The sequence below is a fragment of the Xenopus laevis genome, chromosome 9_10S, assembly GCF_017654675.1.
Source record: "Xenopus laevis strain J_2021 chromosome 9_10S, Xenopus_laevis_v10.1, whole genome shotgun sequence".
In the NCBI taxonomy this organism is placed as follows: domain Eukaryota; kingdom Metazoa; phylum Chordata; class Amphibia; order Anura; family Pipidae; genus Xenopus; species Xenopus laevis.
Window position 1 is genome coordinate 73,673,112 of NC_054388.1, and position 18,142 is coordinate 73,691,253.

The following is an 18,142-nucleotide window of genomic DNA, read 5'->3' on the forward strand; positions in this document are numbered from 1 at the left end:
GTTTGAAAAAAGTACCCAAGTAGCAAACAATAATCCTAACATTTGTGACTGCTATCTCCTCCTGCCTGCCTAGCTCTGTGTACATTAGCAGGCTGATCCTTCCATAGAGCAAAGGGAGGGATGTAGTTACATTCCTAGCATAATAATGATGGCTGCAGACCAGTCTGATCCTACAGATACTATTTATAACAGCTCCCGAACTAAACTTAGATACAGGCGACAGAAGAATGCCAGAGACAAGGGGATCCAAGTTCAGAGAGAGCAGACTCCTCACATTTGAAAAGAGGGAAAGCTACTAAGCTTTAGGCACAAGAGCGTTATATACAAGTTATTCTCTGTCTGTAGACAGGGAGGCACAGGCATTGATACCAGAGATTCCATTGTAATGGAGTGTGGCACAGGTCTCTCTACTGGGGTTCCATAGTAATCCATGTGGTTCCATAGTAACAGTGAGGGGGAAGAAGTCTATCTGCCACTAAAGCATTGATACAAGAGATTCCCCATCTGGTGAGTGAGTTGGAGGCACAGGTTTCTCTGCCATAAGAACTGCTCATTCTTAGAGAGTCATTTACAAGTGCAGCTGCAAGTGCAGTCACACGAAAATTATCCACTTGAGTGAGAAGGACCATCCTTACACTTACACAAGGAGAAAACTCTTTCACCCAGTGGTGTAACTAAGGGATCATAGGCCCACCTATTGTCCACTACACATCACTTACCACTAGTATTAATGGGGAAGCCACTTGGGCTGCCCTACATGTGTGATTACTGCCTGGAATCATGTAGTAATACAAGCAAGGCAATATCCAATATAAAATAGTTTATAAGACTGCGATTTATGTGTTGTGGTGCTCTATCCGGAAACCTTGCTGCATGAATAGGTTTCAATATTCCATGTGAAAAATAAAAAAATAAGTGGTTTATTTGAGATCTCCACACAACGTTCCGGAGGTGCAACATCCTTCCTTGAGAGAGCACTTGAGAAAGGTTGTACCTCCGAAACATTGTGTGGAGATCTCTCATAAACCACTTAAGTTTTTTAGCACAATTGCTGAAGTATGTGCCATCTGATTTTATATTTTTCGCATACAAGCAAGGCAAACTGATTTGATGCTTCTATTTCCTTTATTAACGTGTTTGCTCAAGCAGTCTGAGGCAGCTTGTTGAGTAACTGTCCTATTTGATGAGCCAAAATAGGGCAGGGAAAGGTTACACAAACGATGATGCCTAATGAAAGAGTAAGGTCACACGGTGAAGGAACTACAATAGTGTCAGTGTCACATTTAGGACATTTGAGGGGCTATCAGCTCTGCCTACGGCTGCCACCATCACATTCTGGCCTACTGGGGCTTTGTGGGAAACAATAAGGGGCAGATTTATTATGTGGTGTAAAAACACGGCGGACTAATTTTCCCCACACAACCATGTGTTTTTTGACAAGCTTTTCTTTTAGAAACTTCTGCCGGTACTTACTTACAAAGGTCTGAAGCAGTGTAAAATAACGGCAGCAAATCTGTGGTTAAATAAAACACCCCTTGATAAATTCACCATTTCTTTTACACAGCTTTTTACACCTTTTTTTTTTTTTTTGGTTTTACACAGCATAGGCCTCTAACGTGTCAGACATGGTGGATCAGTGGAACTCTTTCCCCAGAACAAGCATGGCAAACTGGCATTGGAGAATCCCATCTCCCTCTCTAGAACACACAGTTGCCGAGCTAGGGCTGAATTCAAGAGTCTCAGCTGTGGGCAGCTCAATGGCAGGGACACAACTGAATTCATGTACAGCCGGACAGGAGAGACCAAGACTGGTACAGGTGCGACCCTGATGGCCTAAACACAAGTGCCTCTTTACTGACAGCACAGCGCACTGGACACTCCCCCTTTGTTATTTGGATGCCTCCACCGAACGGCCGGTGCTACATTTAGTTTGGGTGGCCGGGTGAGTGCGCGTCCCCATGTGACACACTATGTGTAAGTGTAAGAGACTCAGAGCAATGAGAGAGCGACCTTCCTCCCCCCCCACACACACGCGCGGCTGCTCAAGTGCTCATTTAAGAGAAGTTTCCCGTAGCTGAGGCGACAGATCGGATCCCAGCGGAAGGCAGGAGCTGCTCCAATGTAAAGGGGAGGCTGCTGCCCATATATCTCCTCAGTGCGGGACGGGAGTTTACAGCAGCAGCAGCACAACTGGCGGGGAAATTGCTCGCACACTGGAACGCCGGTGCCACCTGAAGGCTAAACATGGGAGCATTTGCGCTTTCTTCTAATTCCTTCAATTCTGCAGAGGGATTCTGACCGCCGACCCCATCAAAGTATTATCAGTGCTGGGTGGTCCGTTCAGGCTCCTCCTGTATTTTTGGGGGGAGGTAGGGGGCAGTTGGCGCTGGTTTTGCACCTGCATCAGTGGGACTGGGACTGTGCTTGTCTGATGGACTGTGAGCCCAAACACACCGGCAACACACACACCGGCAACACAGACATGCCACTGGCATTCCTCCTCTGCCCCAGGCACCTTCTCTGGATCCTCCTAGGTGAGTGGCCCGACAATGTTCTGCTTCTTTCTCACTCCACTGTTACAACTCCTCTTATAATAATAATGACTATTTACTGTGGGTACAGCTCACACCCTCTCTCATGTTTATCATCACATGGCCAGTGCCAGCCTGATTTGTCATAAACCTCAAATATCATTTCTCAGCATAAGCTTTTTTCACTTTTAGGGTCGGGGCACACGCTCAGATTCGTGGAGATTAGTCGCCCGGCATCAAATCTCCTCTTCTTCGGGGCAACAAATCTCCTCTTCGTCGGGGCAACTAATCTCGCCCAACTGCCGCCTCGTGAGGCACCTTTGAGCAACTTCAGAAAACAAATCGATCCGAGTGCCATCCCGCCGGCAATTTTCATTCTTGCCGGCGGGAGGCAGTTCGGGGGGATTAGTCGCCCCAAAGAAGAGGACAATCTCCCCGAATCTGAGCGTGTGCCCTGACCCTTAAACGAAAATCAATAGTTTTGACAAGCAGTGTGTGCTTTACCTATACACTGTACCTCCTTGCCTGCCACCCAGACTGGCTAACACTACTCTTTTACTTTGCCAATAATCTATACATTCTAGAAAGTTTGCAGTGACATATAGGCTGCTCTGTACCTATCATACAGTATCATCTGTTTTATCGTTTTGATGTAACACCTGCTGAACCCAAAGCTTTATAGATATCATTATAGGTGTGCCAGGGAGTTGCAGGGGTCACAAGAATAGAGAAGATATTCTCTAATGTAACACTAAAATGCACAGGCACATAACCCAGTTTAGAGGTTAAAGTTTTAAATAAATAAACATCACTTGATGTGTAATGTGATCCAGTGATCAATCCAGTTGCATCTGTTGCTGGACAAGGGTATCTCTGCACAGATTGTGCTCGCTTGGGGACTCTGAGTTTAGAGTGATGAATTAGAATTGTCCGCCCTGGAAAAGAGAGAGGAAATTGTTGAAAAGAACATTTTGCTAACAAGTTCTGTATGGCTCATTGCATTACAAAACATAACATTTCTTATCTTAAAAGGGACCTACTCCCACAAAAAATTAAGAAATGCGTCACTCTAAGCAACTTTCCAATATAGATTAATTACACATTTGCAATAGTGTAAAAACTATTTGGTAACAATTACTATTGATAGCAGCATCTGTCTGGCTTTTTATATTCTGTCACTTTTGGCTCCTGAGACCATGTAGCACAGGAGTACCCATACTTTACTAATGCGAGGTCTACTTTTAGCGATTTTGTCCCATTATGATCTACATCCATAAAAGCATTGTTAGCATTCGGTTACATGGAAAATATGACTTCAGTATTATATTGATTTATGAGAGAATTTATATTGCTATATTACTTATATATAACAACTATTCCTTAGGTGACCTTAATGTAATAAAAATCCGAATGAAAAGCATGAAACAGGAGGGAGATTTAGACAAGTTGTTTGTTGACAGTGTCTTGAGATCTACTGACCACCAGCTGAAGGTCTACTGGTAGATCGGGATCTACCTTTTGTGCATCCCTGATGTAGCAGAAGCCAGCTGATTAAGAAACCTGAAGGAAAATGGACTTCTGCTACATTGTTTTAGGAATAAGAAACAGATACTGCTTATGATTGCAGTTACATTTACATGTATAACTTTAAAACCACTGACATTTTTAAATGAATGTGTATTTGAAAGTTGCTTAAAATAAGATGTCCTTGAATTAAGCAAATATAAAAGTAAGGTTAGTGAAATGGAAGACAAGACGATCGTCTCTTCTTCAGCCAATTCATTGGGCATAGTAAATCAAATGTCTCTTTCCAAAGTTGCCTTTTTAGGCAACTTCAGGTGATTAGTCACCTGCAGAAGAGGAGATTTGTCATAGGCAACTAATCTTCTCGTTGTTTACCATTGCCCTTAACGTACATGTTGCATAAAGGCTATTCCTTCTGTATTAGCCAGGGCATTGCCAATAACTAGCACATCTCATAAACTTTGAAAATCCAAATACGTTTGCTTTATAATATATGAAATGATATAAAACACTCATAGAAATAGAACGTATAAAGGCTCACTCACAGCACTTATAACATGTTATTTGTACAAGTGCAACACTATTCACTAGGTGTTTCAGCCTCTACTTATTTATTGTAGAACATACACAAAGCAATGGAGCAAGTGTTCTGTTTGCAGATTTTGAAGGGAGCAGGTACAGCCAGCTGAAATAATGTGTGAGGGGAAATAAGTGTTGAGTTTCTCTTTGCAGTAATTAGAGGAAGGCATGAAAAAATGGCCACAAAGCTGCTAAGAATAGGAGAGAGACAATAACTAGTAGGTTTTTGACTTGAGGGCAAGTAAAGTCTACTGGCCTAATTGTGCCCACACCAATAAGGTTATTTCATAAGCAAGACCTGGAACACACTTGTTTATCCAGTTCTGATTACTTGTATTTTGTGGTATATCATAACTAGTAACAAAGCTGTTCTTTTTATGCAAACGCCAAGGCACTCAGGATCAATGTAAAAGCTTGTTTTTATTACACCATATTACACAAGTCATGGGCACCAAAGCAGTGCTATTTTCTGCAGTAATGTGACACACATCCCCTACATACTGTAGCAGTAACTGCTCTGCTTTGAAGCCGCTGAGAAGCGCAGTCAGTTCTTTTAGGTTCTCTTTTAAAGAAACTTCAAGTATATTGTAGATTGACTTAAGGTGGCCATACACGGATAGATCCGCTCGTTTGGCGATGTCGCCAAACGAGCGGATCTCCCTCCGATATGCCCACCTTGAGGTGGGCAATATCGGGCTGATCCGATCGTGGGCCCTAGGGCCCAACGATCGGATCCTAGCGTTCGCCAAACGGGCGGTCGGATCGCGGGACCGCATCAACGAACAGATGCGGCCGCGATCCGACGGGATTTTTAACCCCATCCGATCGAGATCTGGCCGACTTTCGGCCAGATCTCGATCGGGGAAGCCCGTCGGGGGCCCCCATACACGGGCCAATAAGCTGCCGACTTGGTCTGTCGGCAGCTTTTATCGGCCCGTGTATGGCCACCTTTATAGTTACTTTTCAGTCAGTCCTCTTTTTATGTTCTTTTTCTTGTCCTTGAATTCTGCCTTTTTCCAGGCCTGGGTCACTAATTACAGCTCCCCCTCAAAAAACGTATTCTTTGTGAATTTACTTTTTTTGTTCAGCGTATTTTTTATATTGCATATCTCTTTACTGAGGCCATCTACTATAAAAGGAGAACTAAAACCTAAAAATGAATATAGCTAAAAATGCCATATTTCATATACTGAATTTGTTGCACCAGCCTATAGTTTCAGCTTCTCAATAGCAGCAATGACCCAGGACTTCAAACTTTTCACAGGGGGTCACCATCTTGGAAAGTGTCTGCTACACTCACAGCTGTTGAGAAGCTAAGCTTAGGGGTTGTTGCAAATTATCGAGCAGAAAATGAGGTTTGTCTGTAATATAAGCTGATGCTACAAGGCTGGTTATGAAATTCTCATGTTAGTTGCACTGGTTTCTTTGCTGCCATGTAGTAATTATCTGTATTAATTACTAATCTGCCTTATATTGTGACATTTATATTCTCTATATTCAGTATATTGTGAGTTGTTCCCTAAGCTCAGTAATTGACAGCAGCATAGAGCAACTGTAGTGAATCAGCAGAAAAGAAGACTGGGAACTACTGGGGCATCTTTTGAGACAAAAGAGCTGCAAAACAAAAAGTTAAAGGGGAACTATCATTAAAAAAAAAATCTTGCAAGCTTCATGTAATGGGAAAAAAATCTAAATATAATCAGTTACAGAACGGTTGCATCCAGCATCATAGCTGTATTCATTACTTGTTCCATTGGGAACATGGTGTAGAGAGCAGCAACCTTGCAACTACTGGCTTTCCCTAGCTTGTTCCCCTCAATGATGCCAAGTTAGGAGCATCCAAGAGCTGAAGATTATGGGTGTTGTTATCTTCATGAGAAACATGCAAATCCTTGCACTCCATTCATGCAGTTTGCACCCTTCCTTGCCGGTTGTAACTGATGTCCTTTATAGTTTAATGCTTGTATCCAATTTAAAACATTGTTTTATATCTCCCATTTTTATGTCACATAGGGATTTGATATTCCAGGTGCCTTTGTTTTGTTTGTGAGAGTAGAACATGTGTATGGCTGGCAGATAGCTAGGGACACTAAGCAGATGCAGCTCCCAGGACTAATTACATCATGGTGTTGCTGGCAAGATACAACACATTTCATATGTTACCTCCATTAATCTTTGGTAATGGATTGAAGAAAATGTAAAGGTTTGATTTTTGGCTAAATCCGCTCGTATGGAATGTATTTCTCACTGATAAACCTATTTTACAAGGTAATTTAATTTAAAGATGCATTTTGTAACCTTCACAGATGTTAGAAAGTTCCCAAGCTTTGGCCGAAGCGATTACGTTGCATTAATGTTATATACTGTTGAGTCCTTCAGTAAGGAAATGGTCGCAACTGTGATCGATGTTTGATTTATATTTATTGTGCTAAAGTTATGAAACATTCTAGTTAATTCTGAATCTCTGAAGATTACTGGTGATTTTTATGGAAACTCATCAATGTAATTTAGTCTTTTGTTAATGGGAGCATTACCCTACATATAAATCGGGTTCTTAATGTTTGTTTGAGTAAGAGCTATTCCTCATCAATGCAGCCAGTTAAGTGCCGTCTGACTCTCCTAACTTTTTTTTACTCAATAAGAAAAGCAATACATAATCTGTAGTGTTTGCAGAAATCATAATTGAGCAAAAAATAAATACATTTTTTTCTTTAACTTAGATTTCAGTACCAGCGCATGCTAGGAAATAGCAGACACCTCCAGATTGCTTTATTTATCCCATGTAGAGAAAGGAAAAAGGAGAATAATGCAATTTCACTGAGCAAACATAATGGTCAAAGAGACAACTAAGCTTTAGCTTTTAGTTTTATTCTGCTTTTCTAAGCCTGCCTGGCAGATGATAGGTTTACTGGTTTTGAATCTGTTTCAAAAGTCAATCAAAATAACTCATCGCAGTCAGCTGCGATTTCTTATATTCAAGTGCAACATACAGTGATCAAGCAATGACTGTATACATCTATGTTTTTAAAAGGCAACTTACTATACTAAACTACTTTTTATATATATAACATGGTGGAGAGAAGCAACCATAGTTAATATCCTCATTGAGCCCCATTGGGGCTTTGGTATTCAATCCACATTAATTCTGTCTTTCAAAAGGAGTTTTTGGCACCCTGAATATATCAAATATGTGCTAAGACTCAACCTGACTAATCTCTCCCTTAATGCCTCTCAGATTTCCATACCTCCTCCAGCAATTGCAGAAGCCCCACAATTTTGAAATCACTGGATTAGAGAAAATTTCAGAAGATATATTACATTGTGTAACAGTTATCTTTAGTTATTTTTTGATTATTAAACTCCAGATATTGATAACATGTATCCCTGGCATCCCACTTAGCCATAGGGTTGATTATCTGGCATTACTAGACGGTCATGACAATGGCTTAACTAGATGTTACTGGGCCAATATATTGAAATTGTATACAAATTAGGGCCTCGTGTGTCCCCTATACCTCCTGGGCCCCCCAGCAGCCGCATGGGTCTGCTCCTATAGTTACGCCCCTGGGTCATGAGCTCATGAAAAAGTGTCTGGTAAAGGAATTTCATAATTAACAGGATAAATCCCCTAGATTTGCTGATAGCCTCTAGGGATGTCATGGAATGATAGCTGCATAGGTATTACCAGCACCCCTGTGTAACTAAGCTTATAGATGCAGGAAAATGTTACTATTTCTAAGTACTGGGGCACCAAGATGATTATCAGGTAATGATATTTATTATAACTGTAATGCCTAATTCCTATTTTCAGTCCCATGTGAAACCTACACGTTTCATTTGATTTCTGTTTATCCCTGTATATTTTGCTTTCTGCTCTAATCTGTTAAACGGCACATCTGGAACAAAAGAATGAAATCCTAGAGGGAGTTATAGGCTTCCTATCTCAACCCCTACATGGGACTCATATGTCAGGTTGACAAGCTGAAATGAAATCCTTTCTCTGGCTAAAGGACCAGCAGCCCTGGCACCTTCAATGTATTCCAGCTCTGAAATCTGGCATACCCTAACCTGCATATTCATGAGATTAAAGGATTTGCTACTGTGTGAATGAATGGAGGTAGCAAGAACATAACATTTGTAGCTATAGATAGATCTATGGCATCAACTTTAATATCTTTGGTGTCACATAGCTGATCCATCTGTCTGGCACTAAAGAGAAGTCTGTAACTGTCCAGGTTTGATGCCATAACACAGTATTCACTTGCTTGTCTGCCCAAAGCGGATTCACCTCTTTACAAGTGAACTTCTTTGATAGATGAAAGTTTCACCCATAATTCAGTTGCTATCTTTTTTTATCTTTGGAAAACTGAGGATTTTGATTTGAATGGCATCATTATTCTAATTGTAGATGGAGTATACGGTTTTACACCGTGCTTTTTAAAGGGATACTGTCATGGGAAAGAATTTTTTTTTCCAAAATGAATCACTTAATAGTGCTGATCCAGCAGAATTCTGCACTGGAATCCATTTTTTAAAAGAGCAAACAGATTTTTTTATATTCAATTTTGAAATCTAACACGGGGCTAGACATATTGTCAATTTCCCAGCTGCCCCAAGCCATGTGCTCTGATAAACTTCAATCACTCTTTACTGCTGTACTGCAAGTTGGAGTGATATCACCCACCTCCCTCCCCCCCCCAGCAGCCAAACAAAAAAACAGTGGGAAGGTAACCAGATAGAAGCTCCCTAACACAAGATAACAACTGCCTGGTAGATCTAAGAACAACACTCAATAGTAAAAACCCATGTCCCACTGAGATTCCTTCAATTACATTGAGAAGGAAAAACAGCAGCCTACCAGAAAGCATTTCTCTCCTAAAGTGCAGGCACAAGTCACATGACCAGGTGCAGCTGGGAAATTTACAAAATGTCAGATTTAAAAATTCAATAAAAAAAAAATCTGTTTGCTCTTTTGAGAAATGGATTTCAGCGCAGAATTCTGCTGGAGTAGCACTATTAACTGATGCGTTTTGAAAAAAACATGTTTTCCGATGACAGAATCCCTTTAATGACCAGGAATGCTCATTATTTGGAATTAAATTAGTTTTGACCCTTTCGAATAATGCGCTCCAAGATGAAAACATTGTAAATGTGTAAGACAGGAGGGTTGCCATTGTGCATCTGGAGCAGAGGCTTGTAAAGACTCAAGGCTGTGCTCTGTCTGCAAAGAACCCAAAGAAATAGGTCATGCACAGGTTTAATGCTTTACACATCACACAGCAGCTTCCTCTTGTAGTGAAAGAGCATTAAACGCATTAATATATTATGGGAAACATAGCTGCTGAAGCTGAACAAAATCAGCAGTCAATTAAGTTCATCATTTGCCTGTTCTTTCCCCTCCATTTGTTTAAAGTTATAACATGAATCACTAATACTCTGCTGCATAATATACAGTTTCGCTGCTGGCGAAAGCTTTCCTTATAAACTCCCTTTCCTTATCTCTTTCTAATTTAGTTTGTTCTGAAGAATTCTGTTTAATCTATTATATGCATTATACATATATATTATTTATGGTACCAAGAACACTCCCATGAATGTTACTGACCTTTCAACAATATAATTCATGGTATTGGTAAACATTTTAAAAGAGAGTCATAGTTTTCATCGAAGAAGAGTGTTTTGCCTTAATTAAAGCCTTTAAGTCGTCCATTCTCATGTACCCACACACACCCAAGAACCCAATGTTGTCCCTAAGGGACTATACATTATACAGACTGACAACCAGGCAGTGGTGTTCACATGTTTTTGGTTATTTCCAAAACTGGAATAAAGAAAAATGGAGAAAGGAAGATTATTCATTTAAAATCATAGTAAAGAGCTAAGTCATATTCACAAGAGTATTAATTTGTTATTCCATGCACCACTTACATGAATTTGCAGTTCAATTTGCATACAACACCATACCTCCCAACTGTCCCGTTTGAGAGGGACAGTCCCAATTTCGACAGCTCAACTGCAGTCCCAGATTGTTACTGAAATGTCCCGACTTTCTCTTTGATCTCCTGCACTGAACAGCCAGAAAAAGATACAATGTTTCTAACTTAATTGGCTTTTGGCAGAGAGCCCAGAACATTTAGCAGGTGCACTTCGATACTTTTGTAACAATTTAAAATAAGCAAAAAAGTAATTGTAACAACTTAAGATAAGCAGGTCTCGTAGGGAAGCTGTAACTGGCAGCTTAAAGGGCAATTCACCTTCATTAGCAAAACTGTAATAACACATAAAAACCACAGAAATGTGTAAACTTTCATAACCTGGCAAATTTTGTAAAATGAACATGGTAATTAGGGGGTGTGGCCACAAAAAAGGGCATGGTCTTTTTTGTCCCTCTTTCTATTTCCAAAATGATGGGAGGTATGCCACGCCAATTTGTCAGCTTACATCACTCCTGCTGTGCTCTTTCTGCAGCACTAAACAAATAGCTCTTGTGTACAGCAGCTTCTCTTTTTTTTTATTCCTTCAAGGATGTACAATGGTACCTAGAGTTGTTCAAACTTCACAACATTGGACAATGACCCCTGCAGTTTTTCATAACAGAGTTCCATGAAGATATATGCAGAACAAGAAGGAGAACAGGATGGGGAGGAAGCACCTAATATTTGATATTATGTGTGTGTGTGCCCTTCCTTATAACAGTGGAAATCAGAGTGCTTTTCTGAATACTTTTGAAATGTATATACATTTTAAAAAAATATATTTGCAGTTTTCACACTGCTAATATCACTGCGGTTTAACAGGAGCACCCTCTGCTGTTCTGTCCTGGTAAGGGGCAGACACACGACCCAAAGATTAATTTTCTGATGCACAAAGCTTCTCCTGAAGCTGACCCACTGAAACAGTGGAAAAACTATTGTTCAGCCATAGGCCATCCATATGTTGCTGAACTACTGTATGTAAAATAGTTGTATACCACAAATACAGTTTGTCTGCAAAGGAATGAGTTTTTGAAGTTGTTCTCCATTGCAGGGTTAGGTATGCTTTAGCATTAGATCTGCTGTAAAACTCTATTTGATGCTGAGTGATACATTAAAGTGATGCTAGCCTGTGCTGCCTGTATTAGTTTGTCTCAGACAAACAAAAGAAGCACAAAGCAAATTGCTTAGTCAGAGGTTGCCAAGCCATTGTGTCTTCAGCTATGCCAGTATGTACGGTAGCCTCACCTGAGCAGAGCAGTAAATGAGGAGTAAATGAGAACAGGAGTGGGCTGCATTCAGATGGGCGCAGAGTATTGAGCATAGTATGATTTCATTTTAATTGCGCAGTGGATGTCTGCATTCCCCAAGACTCACAAGCTGTGGAGTTCAAGCACTTACTGCGACCTGTTTTATCCCTTGGACGTTTATTGTCCGTTTATTCCATGCTGAGCTGTCTTTAGGGCAGAGCATGCCGGAGTGACAGCCCCAGTCTCTACTTTTTGAAGGACCTCAAAGAGCAACAGCTGTGTTTTTGCATCCCTACCATTCTGTAGCAATGTAGACATTTGCAGGTGAGATAACAGTTGATGTATATATAATCTCCAGCTGGTATTATACTATAAATGTATTCTGATATCAGAGAATATTGGAAGATGCTGCACAACAGCTGGAGCTGCAAGCTGGATAAATAATGCAGCCCCACGTAAAGGATGTTTTCTGCTGCACAACCATGGGTGCCTGTAGTTAGATATTACACTTGTTTATCTGTTCAGTACACACTTGAGTAACAGGACTGACCATTCTTACCTAATGGAATAATGTACAAAGGTGTTGATCCCCAAAAGAATGAATGGAAAATAGCTGACAGTTCTCTTCTAATTTTTGCAATTTACATTAATTCTCTTTTTCTAGCTTTACGATATCAGCAGTTAATAGCCTTCCTGACATTCAAGTTTTATTTTTGGAGAAAGACTCGATTCGTACAAATCGAATACGATTAGAATTTTTGGGTCAGAACCATTTGATCAAATATTAGCCCTTCAATTTTTTTCTTAAATAACCTCCCATTTGAATTGTGAGTATATTTGAATTAAAATAAATTCACATAAATTCAAAATTCGACCTTTGATAAATGGGCCTCTAGATGTTCCATATCTCACATTATTAATTTTCAGCCGACTGTAGCCAGTCAACATGACATGAACAGCAGGTGACACTTTTATTTTCAAATTAATTATCTTAGCATTGGAAAACTGCAAATATCTTGAAATACTAGAATAGCTTGAAAAAGCAGAAAAATTGTAAGAAGAGCACTATTAGCAATGTTTTAACTAGTTCTACATTTTCTTTAAAATACAGAATATACCACTGTACCACTTTATTGAATCTTTCCTGAACTAATGACATGGGTGTCAAATGTACATTGTACTTGTAGCCAAATTTCCAGCAGTGTTTTACTAGTAAAGTCTCATGAACAGGTTTTTACTTTTGTAAGCAGATCTAACCATAAATGTGTAATTAACACCTTAATGGCTGTTGCACATGTCAAAAATTTGATTTGCTATGTTAAATACTATTGAGATGATGGCGGTGGCCTGGATACGATGATTCTTATTGGCGAGCCTTTTGCTTGAGACAGTCCAGTCTCACTTTCTAGGGTCCTTCCTCTGCAGCAGAGGAAGGACCCTAGAGGTCCGAAACATGTTGTGCTTAAAGGCCACTTAAAGGGATACTGTCATGGGAAAAAATTTTTTTTCCAAAATGAATCAGTTAATAGTGCTGCTCCAGCAGAATTCTGCACTGAAACCCATTTCTCAAAAGAGCAAACAGATTTTTTTATATTCAATTTTGAAATCTGACATTGGGCTAGACATATTGTCAATTTCCCATCTGCCCCAAGTCATGTGACTTGTGCTGTGATAAACTTCAATCACACTTTACTGCTGTACTGCAAGTTGGAGTGATATCACGCCCCTCCCTTTTCCCCCCCCAGCAGCCAAACAAAAGAACAATGGGAATGTAACCAGATAACAGGTCCCTAACACAAGATAACAGCTGCCTGGTAGATCTAAGAACAACACTCAATAGTAGAAACCCATGTCTCACTGAGACACATCCAGTTACATTGAGAAGGAAAACAGCAGCCTTCCAGAAAACATTTCTCTCCTAAAGTACAGGCACAAGTCACATGACTTGGGGCAGCTGGGAAATTGACAAAATGTCTAGCCCTATGTCAGATTTCAAAATTGAATATAAAAAAAATTTGTTTGCTCTTTTGAGAAATGGATTTCAGTGCAGAATTTTGCTGGAGTAGCGCTATTAACTGATGCGTTTTGAAAAAAAAAAATTTCTGATGTTCCAATGACAGGATCTCTTTAAATAATTCACTCTCCAGTGAACCTTCTTTCCTACATGATACGTTTTTCTGGAAGTACGGTAGCGAAACCAGATCACTGTTGGATTGAGCAACAAACAAACATTTCACACTGTTTCTGGATTCAAATATGTATTATTTCAGTCTCACTTTCTGCCTACTTTTAAGTGTCCCTTAGCTCCATTCAGTGACTTAAGGAACAGTTGACAGAGATGGGCCCCTAAGGTAGGCAGCAAGCAATGCCATGCTGTCACAAAGCTACCTGTTCATCGCATCTCATAGCAGCCAGGGAAATATAATATTAATATTTAATGTTTGCTGCATAGTACTGTTTCAGACATTTTCAAACGTACTTGATTTTATTTCAGTTATTTTTGCTTATGTTTGCTGCTATTCACTCCAAGCTGTTCTTTCTTAAAGGGGATATAAACATTTATTAAATCTTGTGTGTTGTTGCACTCTACTTTGCACAGCAGGTTTTTCAAATTCCATTACCAATACAAGTATCAGCCTTACCAGCACAACATTAGTCACCAGACATTACCTAGACATTACCTAACATTTCATTGCAAATATAGTGAGCGATTTTGGAAATCACCATGTACTATTGAACTATTCTTTTGCATATTTCCAGTGTCTGATTTGCATCTGCTGCAGTTACACCTGATGAAAAAAAATAGAAGCAACTTTTCAGAGTGCCGGTTACGTCACTTTCAGTGCATCAAATTCACTGGTGCACCTTAGGAAGGGTTAATGCATTGGCAAAAATGTTCCAGTGCAGGAGTGTGTTTGGATGCAAGTTACTAACATCAATATGCTCTCTCCACTGTGTTCTTATTGGAGCTCCTTTACTTGAAGGGTTTTTATAAATAACCCCTTATTTCTAACACAAATTTATTAATAGTACGTCATAGTAGAAAAGGTGTGTTTAATGGAGACGGAAAGGAAGGAAAATCAGTGGGAGATGCTAAAATGTTATGCACCCCCCCTGGGAAATAATTGCCTTATACACTGGGCTGATGTTCCTGTCCACTGTCCCTCATTCCTCGATCAAAGCATGCACAGAAGAACCTGAAATCAGCCAATCCTCAAAGCTTCAATTACCTCCTCAGATCCACCGCCAGATTTGGTTTTGAGGAAGCCAGCAGTGGCCAGTTAGATTATTTTTCCCATTGAGGCATCCCTTTAAGGTGAAGGAAAGGCTAAAATTAAGTAAGCTTTATCAGAAAGGTCTATATAAATACACCAGTAAAACCTCAAAGTAATGCTGCTCTGAGTCCTCTGTTAAAAGAAACACAGCATTTCTTTCCTTCTATTGTGTACACATGGGCTGATGTATCAGACTTCCTGTTTTCAGCTTAAACCTCCAGGGCAAGGCCTTGAGCATGCTCAGTTTGTTACTCTCCCCATCCCTCCTCCCATCCCTGCTGTAATCTGAGCCCAGAGCTATGAGTGAGCAGAGAGACTCAGGCAGGAAGTGATGTCACACCAAGCCTATATGGCAGCTGCTATCCTAAACAAACAGAGAGAGCTTCTAGAGCGGTTTACTCAGGTATGGTTCTACCATTCTACAGAATAAATAGTGTTATAGCTTGCACTATTGTGGCTTATCTATTGGCAATAAACTGCTTTGCTAGCTTTCCTTCTCCTTTAACTGTGTGCCTGCCTGTTCTCTGAAAAGCGCACTAGCCTGTGCTACTACTGCAAGAGTGCCACACCACCATCTTCTTCTTCTGGATCTTACTCTACATTCTGGTTCCTGTGTGAAAAACTGAATTGAATATAAAAAGCCTTTTGACTACATGGAAATAAACAAAAGCCAGAACAGGCAGAATTTAGGATTCACGTGCATTAAGTGGCCACTAGCCATTCAGAACATTCAGAAAATGATTTATCAGGAAGTTAGCCTTAAGAAGCCATCCCTAATATTGCAAGCTTGCAGTGCCCCACCATGCTTTATTTTATGATATTAATATGTTGGAGTATGCTACAAGTTGTAGTTAGCATCATCAGAGTGCAGCACAACAGTAAGCTTTATTTATCTATTTTCTGCCTCCCGTTGCTTCCAGTAAATGATCTGCAGATATTTTAACAGAATCCGCGGTTTGGCACCTGCTTCCAGAGTACATTAAATCCATTGCAGAGAGGAGAGGAGGTTTGCTGCTGGAATGTGACCCTGTCAGTAATAGCAGTAGGAAAATATACACATCAGATACCACAACCTCTGGTTTCTAAACCGTGCTGACCAATTGGCTTCATTTCCGGCAGTAACAGTAAAGTATAGGGTATAACACAACAATAACTGGCAGATACGTGCATGCTTTTAGCTCTTTACATAATCTGATTTGTTGTAGGGTTGTGTGACATTTAATAATGTGATTCTTCATTGAAACTCATTTAATGTAATTTCGTGTGAAAGGTAAACTGGGGAAAATGCATTCACCCTGTACCTCAGCAGTACCTGCTGTTCCCCAAATATCTTTTTTTTTTTATCAAAGTATGTTGAAAAAAGATATGTTAAATAAATCTGTCTACCATATTTAGAAGATTAAATAATTCATGCAAATAATTATTCAATGAGTAGAATAAAGCACTAGATACATGTAGTTTGTTTATGAACCATGGAAAGCAGATCATACAAATGACTGAAAAAGAAACATGTCCAATGTTATCCAATGAACACTGCAAAGCTGTTAGTCTGTACTTCTGAAGAGAGAAAGGGATAACCCAAAAGTTAAGCCTTAAAGGAACAGTAACACCAAAAAATTAAAGTGTCCTACAGTAATGAAAATATCATTTACTGTTGTGCTGCACTGGTGAAACTGGTGTATTTGCTTTAGAAACTATAATAGAGTTCATATAAACAAACTGTTGTGTAGCCATGGGAGCAGCCATTCAAAGCTGAAATAGCCAGCAGATACCCAGCGGATAACAGATAAACTTTGTAGTATTCAATGGGATTCTTCAGAACTATCTATTATCTACTGTGTATCCTGTGCTTGAATGGCTGCCCCCATGGCTACACAGCAGCTTGTTTTTATAAACTGTAGTTGTCTTTCTGAAGTAAACACACCTGTTTTGCCAGTGCAGGGCAACACTACATTATATTGCCTTTGCTTTAAAACACTTTAATTTTTTTACTGTTCCTTTAAATCAGTGTTTCTAAATCATTTATATTGAATTTTAGAACTAGCTACAATGCCAATTTTTGGGTCCCTACAACACATTGTGTTGTGTTGGTTTGATTTATAGTATGGAAAGTTAGTAGTAAAGTTAGTAGTGGAAACTGAGTCTAACAACAGAGGATGGTTTACATTTTTTTGGAGATGGTGAGCCTCATAACATTATTCCTTGATTGCTCCCCCCCCCTTTAAAATTGGCAAGTTTTATTTCCCTTTCTATTTTTCCCTCTCTATACCTTCTTTTTTTTTTTACCACTGTGATTTGGCTTTTGTATCACAGGGCTTCTCTCTGAGCTCCATTAAATGTGTTGTTCACTTTCCAAAACTTTTTTCAGTTCAGATAGTTCACCAGGAACAAAGACTTTTTTCAATGACTTCTATTTTCTATTTGTGGCCTTTTTTCTAATATTGAAGTTTAAAGTTTTATTTTTCAACTTCTTATGTCTTTCTAAAGAAGCTCTGGAAAGTTGGTTGTGGACTCTGTAAACTGTACCTAAATTTATACATTTAACTGATACATTTCTTATCTTTGGCTCTGCTGATAATGATGTGCCATTCAACAAATGTTTGACCCGCACCCGACTCTGTACTACCAACACCCGACCTGGCCCACCTCTCCTTGTGTCTTTATATATCTGCGCCCGACTGTAAGTCCCAAAGGGCTTTAGGTCAGTCCACACATCACTACCTGCTGATCAGAATCCCTGAGTTTCAAAAAAATGAAATTCCTTTAACGGGTCAACTGTCTAAAAATTAACCTATTGTCAATATACTTCCATTAAAAATTATGTACCTTTTTCAGAAAAATCATGATAATCTGCGCTCCAGCTCCCCCTTCTCTCTATGTGCCCGGACTTCAGCCTGCATGGATTCCTCAACAGGGCAGGCCGGCCTGTGGCTGCTTTACTTCAAGATAAGAGATACTTTGGGTTCATTTATCTTTTCGTTCCTAAAGCTGACCTCCATGACAACTCCACA

General features: G+C 39.8%; 1 protein-coding gene across 1 annotated transcript in view; it reads left to right on the forward strand.

Annotated features, from left to right (window-relative positions):
• Nucleotides 1-1,812: 1,812 nt before the first annotated feature.
• ramp1.S (receptor (G protein-coupled) activity modifying protein 1 S homeolog) overlaps nucleotides 1,813-18,142 on the forward strand; it is a 37,645-nt gene continuing 21,315 nt past the window's right edge. Inside the window, exon 1 of the mRNA XM_018238946.2 lies at nucleotides 1,813-2,534. Within this exon, the coding sequence (XP_018094435.1) occupies nucleotides 2,432-2,534 (103 nt within the window). The 5' untranslated portion in view covers nucleotides 1,813-2,431. The remainder of the gene's footprint in view (nucleotides 2,535-18,142) is intronic.